The sequence below is a fragment of the Budorcas taxicolor genome, chromosome 5 (assembly GCF_023091745.1).
Source record: "Budorcas taxicolor isolate Tak-1 chromosome 5, Takin1.1, whole genome shotgun sequence".
Classification (NCBI taxonomy): domain Eukaryota; kingdom Metazoa; phylum Chordata; class Mammalia; order Artiodactyla; family Bovidae; genus Budorcas; species Budorcas taxicolor.
This window is the reverse complement of record NC_068914.1, coordinates 10,793,076-10,801,874: the sequence shown is the minus strand read 5'-3', so window position 1 is coordinate 10,801,874 and position 8,799 is coordinate 10,793,076. Positions and strand designations below refer to the sequence as shown.

The following is an 8,799-nucleotide window of genomic DNA, read 5'->3' as shown; positions in this document are numbered from 1 at the left end:
CCCTCTGCTCTGCCCTCATGAATTACCTCAGGTCAGCATTTTGCTGCCTGACCTCTTCCCAGAGTCATTTCAGGGTCTGGGGCAGGTCAATTTAGAGTTTAAGTTCATCTAACTCCAAGGCCCAAATCCCACCCTCTTCTCTGCCCACTCAGAACTCTGAGCCCCTGCAGCTGAGGCCCACCACTGTCTGAGCAAAAACCATCCACACTCTGCCCAGCACTGACGCTCATGGCACAGCACTTAATAGCTGACCAACCCCCTTACTCTTGTTCCTTTTATTCTTGGAACAGGCCTGGAAAACAAGAAGGGGAGAGATTAGAATCACACACTATTCTGCAGAGTGGTCTGGGAGGACTGGCCCTGGCTGGCGGCGGGGGACTTCCCGGTTTGCTGACCTCTGGGCAGTGCCTTCCTCTCTCCCAGCCTCAGTCATACATCTTGGGAACTGCAGATGTTGGCTCAGATGCTCTCTCAAGTCCCCTGCCGGTCATTCATTTCCTGTGGGCCTCCCATGCCCGCAGGCTTCTGTGAAGCCCACCTCAGCGTGTGGGGTAGACTCCCCCTCACTGTGGTTCCTCGCTCTCAGTTCCCCTTCTTGTCCCATCTTGCCTTCTCGCTTTTCCTTGGACTGGGCCCTGTGGTATGTTACCCGCAGAAGCAGTTTGGGGGGCAGGATTAGGGGCAGGAGGGGAGCTAGCAGCCATCTGTCCTGGCTGCTGGCATTCAGGACTATCAGTCTGGGGGTCAGGGAGGGGGAGTCAGACCCAGTCCTGGCGGAGGGCTGGGGGTCTGGTAAGAGCATGACAGGCCCAGGCTGAGGATGGAAGAGGGACTGGTTTCTAGAAGCATCTGGAGACAAGCCCAGGCTTGGACAAGGAGCCCTGTGTTCACAATGGGAGGTGTCTGCCTGTCTCCTCCTGTCACCTCTCATTCTAATCCCGCCTCTCGTCTCCAGCTTTCTTTGACTGACTCTCAGTTGCCACAGTCTCTCGGTCCGTCTGTCCATTTGCAGGGCCTATGGGGCAAGGGACAGTGAACACAAAAGCCTCAAAGGCAGACTTCTGTTATATTCAAAGAAAAACATATGGCGGCTCCTATTTTGGAGTTAACCACGTTTTAGCATTTACCCCTCTTTTCATCTATTGGGACCCTCACAAAATAGAACCGGCCTCCCTTGGCGAAGTCGCATCTGTCCCTCAGGTCTCCAGCCCTGGTTGGGGTGTGTTCAGACTTCACGCCCCGCCGCCCCACCAGCCGGGGTGCGCTGCCAGCTGGGACCAGCAGGGGGAGCCCGCGAACAGGTTGGAGGAGGCGGGATGGAGGCGGGGCCGCGAGGCCGGCTGGGCCAATAAAGGCGGCGGTGCGCGGCGGCTGCTGACTCTGCCCTCTGGGCACTAGTGACCCTGCCTTGCGTCCTCTCCGTTCGCCGGTTGATCTCTAGCTCGGACCCGCGCGCCCATGATGCTGGCGCTCCGCTGCGGCCCCCGCCTGCTCGGCCTGCTCTCCAGCCCGCGCTCGGCGCGCCTGCGCCTCCCCGCGGCCCGCGCTTGCAGCAGCGGCAGCGGCTCCCGCGGCCCGTCCTCTTCCTCCGGGAACCCGCTCGTGTACCTGGACGTGGGAGCTGACGGGCAGCCGCTCGGCCGCGTGGTGCTGGAGGTGAGACCACCGGACCGGACCGCGCTGGACTGGGCGTGGGGGATGGTCCCGGAAGAGCCTTGGACTCCAGGCCGGCGCTGTGCCTGGCTCACTGGGTGACCTTGCTTCCTGCCCCCGGGCTCTGGGCCTCAGTTTCCCCATCTCTTAAGAAGGGCCATCGGACTGGTCTCTCCAGGCCTCCCCTTCGGGTCTTTGGACTAGTGGAGGCGGGAGGGAAGGCGCGTGTGGAGGAGAAAGCTCAAGGTCAGATCGTAGGCTAGGAGGGTCCGCCCCGCTGGCCGGCCGTGGGGGGGCTCCGAGACTTAACCGGGTGGGCGCCTACGCCCAAGCTTCGAGGTGGGTGTCAGGGGGCTCGGGGGTCGCGGCGGCGGGCGGGCGGGAAGCTCACGTGGTGGCCCTTGCAGAAGGCGGAGCCGGCCCCAGGCCCGCCCCCTGCTATCGGGCTGTCCGGAGAGCTAAGGTGGTTTTGGGCCGCCTCCTCTTCCAGCAGTTCAGGCTGGCCTGGCCCCAAGCTCCAGCCACCAGACAGACGTGGCATAGACCTCTTGGGGTCAGGGCACTGTGCTCAGAGCTCTTCGCCCCAACTCCAACCCCAGCCACCCTCCCAAGGTGACACAGTGCCTGCCCCAGCTCTGTGGGCCTTTTTGAAAGACAAAGCAAGAAACCTACGCAGTCCAGAAAGTAACAGAGGGGAAGCTTGGGTGTAGCCTTCAAGCCCATTTTAAACAAAGGTGTCTCAGTTAAACCTCAGTTTCCTCTTCTGGAAAATGGAGAGCACCCATTTATTTTAAAGGTTCGGCACCAGAGTGGCTCTTGCAACTGGGAGGCAAGAGGCAGGCTTGGATGGGGCTCCTGCCTTCCCTTTCCCCGACCCTCCTGCCTCTCTCTGAGCCTCAGTTTCCCACCTGCCCACTGGGGAGCTTGGACTGGCTCCCCCCGGGGGCCACCCTCTCCGGGCCCTGGGTCTCTGATGCTTTGAGCCCAGCTGAAGCCGCTCTGCCAGTTCTGCCCCCAGAAGAAGGCCAGGGTGGTGTTGTCATCTCTTCTGACAGATTGGGAAATCGAGGCTGCCCCTCCCAACCTGCAGTTCAGGAAGCAGCTGGCAGAAATGATTGCTTAGGTGGCCTCCCATGGAGGATTGAGAATGACAGGAATGGTGCTTTCCCTGGCTCCTGGACCATGTAGGGGGTTGGGTCCTTCGTTCTCCTGCCTCTGGACTGAGCCTGTCTTCCCTCTTCTTTCCCCGCAGCTGAAGGCAGATGTCGTCCCAAAGACAGCAGGTAAGACGGGGACCGGGGCCTTCTGAGTCTGGGCCACATGGAAGAGAGGGGGCATGGCGAGGTGGGTGGGATGGTGAGAGGAGTCAGGGCGGAGACCTATGGCCAGATGGGAGTACACCACCACATGTGCTCAGCTGCTGGGGACCTTGGAGCAGCCTCCGACCCTCTCTGAGCCTCCTGGTGGAGGGTGGACTTACTTGGACTCCTTGCCCCACTGACCCGGTGCTACTCCTGCCACAGTGCTCAGATGCTGAGGTCAGGGCACAGGGTGATTTGTCCCAGGTCACACAGTCAGCAGAGATCCCAAGGCAGGGCTCTTTCCATGTCCGGGGGGTGGGTGGGTAGAGAGGGCGCCGGCTGGAACCAGCTGTGGCCCCTGCACTGAGGCCTGGCCCTGCTGACCTGCTTTTTTCCTTCACCACCTGCTCCCCCTGCCACCCCAGAGAACTTCAGAGCCCTGTGCACTGGGGAGAAGGGCTTTGGATACAAAGGGTCCACATTCCACAGAGTGATTCCGTCCTTCATGTGCCAGGTATGGTGGGCCTCTTCCTGCCTCGACTTCTTCTGTAAGTGGCATAGTGACAGGGCCACGTTGGAGAATGTCACGGGGATTAGCCAGTGTGTTTGTGCCTGGAGAGTACTGGATGGAGGGCAACCGCGGCCATTCGCTCAGCCTGTCCTCTCCTGAGAGTCTGGAGCTTGTCCTGGCAGCCATAATGCCTTCCCTGCCCCAGGAGCTAAGCAACAGGACAAGCGGCAGGTCGGCCCTGCTTGGCAGGGCTGGGAGAGTGGAGCGGCGGAGGGAGAATGGCATCGGGGTGTGGATGTGCTGGAGGCTTTGGAGTAACAGCGTATTCGGTCTCTGCCCACAGCCCCCAGTGTGTCCCACTGAGCACTCGGCATAGGAGATGAGGAGGAGGGAGGCCAGGCACAGACAAGAACACGCAGGTCCGGACTTGGAGCCTCTCTCCAGCATAGGGCATCTTTCTCGGTTAAATGCGTTTGCTCTTTAGTCATATGTTCGGCCTCTTTTCAGGAGCATTAGCTTTGCTGTGTTAGAAGTTTTGTGGGTAGGTGTGGCAGGCGAGAATTTCCGCCGGTGCCAGGGCCTGAGCCATGCTGAGGGTTGTCCTGTGTTAGGTCAGACCCTGCTAAGACAGGGGCTCATGTCTGAGGCCAGCAGGCCTGGAGGCAGGAGCATGGCTGCCATGACCTCTTTGAAGTCCTTTCAGCTGGGATCTCTGCCCCCCAGTTCCCTCTGCCCTGACCTGGTGGCTGTCGTCACATCGTGGTGAGCAGCATGGGTTGGGGCTGGGCCTGCTGACGTGTTGAACATGAGGAATGCAGCGACTGGAGGGGGTTGTGGCTGTGGGACAGGCCTGGCCACAGCCCGTGGCTTTCAGCTGCAGAGGCCCCCAGCTCTGCCTGAGGCTATAGATTGAGCAGGAGCCGAAGCGGATGTCCAAGCTGGGCTAGGATCTTACTCTCACCACAGTAGGCAAGGGCAGGGACTCCAAAGCTGGTGGGCTCTTGGAGGCATGGGATGGTGGGACCAGGCACCGGGAGGCCCAGTCCTCTCTGGGGACACCTTATTGGCATTTGTGGATGCTTCAAAAGCAGGGCTAGTCAGGTCATCCCTGTTACCCGAGGAGGTCATCTCAGGAAAAGAGCAATATGATGGGGGCTGGGGGCTGGGGCTGGCAGACCCTGGGCTCTTCTGTCTGTGGCTCCTTGTGGAAGCCTTGGGCAAGCCGTGAGGAAGACCACCAGCCCTGGGTGGACTTTGTCCTAGGCCGGGTGAAAGGGAGATGCTGGGACAGGAACTGGGGCTCAGCGGAGGGACCTGCCTCTGTGCCAGCTACCCACAGACCGCACTGGGGAGCAGGGACTCCTGGCCTCCTCCTTGTTTACCCTCCAAGAGTTGTGGGTAGAAAATTCTAGGTCTCTTAAGAAGCAGCTCGAAATGGCTGAGAATCTTTAAGGATCATTTAAAATCTCACTCAGACAAAAATGAATCATTCGGAAACCAGGGTAGTTATTGGGGCAGAAAGTATTAAACCTTTATTTTGTTGTTGCTTACGTTCCTTAGCATTATATCAGCCCTTCTATCATTGGGTGTTTTCTGACCCCTTTGGCTGAGGGCTCCCAGCTGGGTGGGCCCTGGGGGGCTGGGCGCTGTGTCCCAGCATGGGAATAGCACCCCTCTGCCAACTCTAGTGGCGACTCTCAGCTAGCGCTCCGTGTTCACAGGCTGGTGACTTCACCAACCACAACGGCACGGGGGGAAAGTCGATCTATGGAAGCCGCTTTCCTGATGAGAACTTCAAGCTGAAGCACGAGGGGCCGGGTGAGTAAGGCTGTCAATCCCCACCTGGGCATGTGCCCTGAGCTTTGAGCCTGGCGCTGCCACCCCAGCAGGCCTGCAGGCTGCAACCGGATGGCTCCACATCTAGGGACACATCTTCCTTCCTTCAGGGTGATGGGTGGGCTTACTGGATTGTCCCAGAGGCTTTTTCATCCTGAGCTCTCAGTTTCAAAAACAAACCTTTCTTTGACCACCATTCTCTGAGAGCCGTTAAGCAAAGCCCTAGCTTTGTGTTACCTTTAGGACCCAACGTGCGATGTGGAAAAAGCTAGAGTTCAGGGCTGGAGGTCCTGCCCCTGCTCTACCACTGAGAGCTTCCAGGAGGCCCTTCCCTCCTGTGTCGTCAAGGCCCTGGGTGGCTGTGTGCTCTGGGCTTGGCTCTCCTCTTCTGAGCCCCAAGTATCTTCAGCCGCAAGCATCCTTCCTGTGGTGTGCGTCATCCGCTCTTGAACAGCTCCCAGGTGATATGCCTCCTGGGGCAGCCTGCTCATCCCACTTGTTTTTGCAGGTGTCCTGTCCATGGCCAATGCGGGCCCCAACACCAACGGCTCCCAGTTCTTCATTTGCACCATAAAGACAGACTGGTAAGTTGCCAACTCCTGGTCCAGGCCCTCAGGGTAGCAGGGGTGGCCTTGAGCTGGAGCGGGAGGATAGTTTGAGGCCAAACTCTGCTCTGGGGCAGTAGCCCTCACCCGGCTAAGTGTGTAAGAGGAGAAAGGCCCCAAAAGGATTGAGGAAGAATTTGGGTTATTTTGCAACTCTGTCTTTTATCAGGCTTCCCATTGTTGCTGTAGCTGGAATTTCTCAGTGTTCTGAGCATGCACACATACACACAGGAAAGAATTCTCTTACCAAATACATTGGGGAAATGCTGCAGAACTTATCAGGCCTCGGGATGGCTTGTGGCAGAAGCTTGCTCACTTGGTTTAACCTGCCGTTTCCCAGCTTATTTAACTTTGGGCTGCACCTTGCAAAATGCTGCAGTAGACAGCATTTGGATATCATACTGGATTTCTCATCAGGCATTAGCACCAGCCTGTGGCAGCCAACAGCCCCGTCGGAACCCTCTTTCCCATTGCCCTTGTATTTTAGGGATGTCTTCCCGGGTCAGTTTCCCACTACCTAATCAGTTTTCGCTTCCCAGAGTCCCCTGTGTCCTCACCCTGAGGCATCTCAGCGGGGTGAGGGGACAACAGCTGGCCTGGAGCTAAAACTTAATAAAGCCTGTTTCCAAGGACTTTAGGGAGACCCAGGTGGTGGCGGATACTAGTGGTCTGTAGCCTCTGAGCCAGAAGGGACACGGATGTTGGAGTGGGCAGGTTGTTGCTGGCCCTGCCTGCCCTCCTGTGAAAACCCCTGGTGGAACCCAAGGTGTAACCAGTCTTGGTTGTTGGCCCTGAACTGAGCTGCCTTCTAGATTCTCAGGACTCTCTCAGGCTGAGAGCTGCTTGGGACTCGAGTGGGTTCACCATGCGTATCGCCTTGGCTCTCACCTCAAAGCTCCTGACAGTTAAGGCGGTTCCAAGAGGCCTTTCCTGGTGCCCCAGTGGCTAACAGTGCACCTTCTGATGCAGGGGGTACGGGTTTGATCCCTGGTCAGGGAGTTCATATCCCACATGCTTCGTGTCCAAAAAAAACAAAAAAAAAACCCATAAATAAACCCTAGAAACAATATTGTAACAAATTCAATAAAGACTTCAAAAATGGTCCACATCAAAAAAAAAAAAAAACACTTAAAATGACTCCATTTACACAGACTTATTTCTTCAGAGTAGTTCAATATCCCATCATCTCCCTGTGCAGAATGAGAACAAGTCACTCTTTGTAGGTGAGGTTCCCAGGATTCAGGTTGAGTGGCCTGGGCCGAGGTTGCACAGCAGGTGAGGCAGAACACAGCCTGGGAGGGAGCCGTCCTCTGGTGTGTGCTGGGGGACTCAGCAAGGCTCCACACGGGACCTGTGAGAGGTTGGGCCAGCTTTCCGGTCTGAGTTCCTTTCAGAACTGCTGTTTTCAGTAAATAATTCCATGACCAAGGGACTGTGACCCTGGGTGACATTGCAGCACTCTTGTTTCTGCTTACCTGGCTCACCTCTCCTCCCAGGCTGGACGGCAAACATGTTGTGTTTGGCCATGTGAAAGAGGGCATGGACGTCGTGAAGAAAATAGAATCTTTCGGCTCCAAGAGTGGGAAGACATCCAAGAAGATCGTCATCACAGACTGCGGCCAGTTGAGCTGACCCTGTGTGCTTCCAGCTGACCCTGTGTGCTTCCAGGAGGCCTCCTAGGAATGTCAGACCCCACAGGACCCACCGGGCAGCTTCCCCAGTGCCCTCCCTTCCCCAGCGCCCTGTTTCTGGACACCCATCGTGGATACAGTGTCGCCGCTCCTCGTAGTCATCGCCTGTGACCACCCGGCTCAAGTTCACCCGTGCCTCGGGCACAGATGATGAGTTAGCTTTAAAGGCGGTTTCTGCCTTTTCTTTGACCACAGGGGAAAGCCAGTTGCTGTAAAGGGCTGTCATATCTGTTTAATACTGTCTTTCTGATCGGAATAATTCCACTAGACTCCCTGGAGCTGAAGCTGTGACACTAACTACTCCAGGCTGTGGTGTGACCTGAGTTGGAGGCACGGGCCACAGACCTACAGAGCTTGGCCTTCGGAGCGCACTCCAGGCCTTTGTGACAGTCCCACAGCCGAGGCCTTTAATCCCAGCCACTGTGAATCCCCTTGGTTTGCTGCTCTTGTATTTGGGGAGAGCCCATGGGGGTGGAAGCAGCTGAACCGGGGGACAGACCCACTGCAAGCTGTGCCTTGTCAATGTGAATTCCCAGGTTGAAAATACAAATAACCTGTAAGTGCTATGTGCTCTGGAAGGAAGTCAAGGTGTGTTTTCCTGGTGGGCTTTGATTTGTTTTTCCTGTGTGTTTAATAAATTAAATCTATTGATTATGTACACAATATACTTTTGGAAAATTTCTTTATGTTCACCTTAGATGTGAAAATAAATCCTATTTTCTATAAAAGACTGGTGTCCATGCCTTTAGCAAGCACTGTCTATAACACAACTGTTTGGAGCCAGTGTTTATTGTTAACTGCCGTCACTCCATGCTCTGAGCAGGGCCTTTGCGTGGACTTGCAGTCCACCAGCAACCTCTGAGGGTATTCTTGTCATCCTGTTCAACAGGAGAGGAAACAGGCTCAAACAAACTGTCTCAGCACCCACAGCCCATCCGAGTACCCTGGTGTGCCTCTGGGTAACTGAGCCTCAGTTCTGCTCAGCAGAGTAATGGGATAACAGTGCCCAGTGCACAGGGTGGTGAAGGCTGGACGTGATCTGTGGAGAGTACACAGCACGGGCCCTGGCACGTGGTCTGGAGGGGCAAGGGCACCATTTCTGGTGTGTCTGGGTCTTAGAAAAGAAGGAGCTCTGATTATGTCGGGCTAGATGTGGACTTTACTTCCCTCTGTGCCATTTAAATTTGGAGTTAAATTTGGAG

At 56.5% G+C, this 8,799-nt stretch overlaps 1 protein-coding gene across 1 annotated transcript; it reads left to right on the top strand.

The window, feature by feature from the left end:
• The first annotated feature begins 1,403 nt into the window (after positions 1-1,403).
• PPIF (peptidylprolyl isomerase F) lies at positions 1,404-8,271 on the top strand. The gene is made up of 6 exons (XM_052639902.1): positions 1,404-1,656; positions 2,906-2,936; positions 3,380-3,468; positions 5,187-5,283; positions 5,810-5,885; positions 7,403-8,271. The coding sequence occupies exons 1-6, from the start codon at positions 1,459-1,461 to the stop codon at positions 7,536-7,538; spliced, it is 627 nt and encodes a 208-aa protein (XP_052495862.1). The 5' UTR covers positions 1,404-1,458; the 3' UTR covers positions 7,539-8,271.
• Positions 8,272-8,799: the final 528 nt, after the last annotated feature.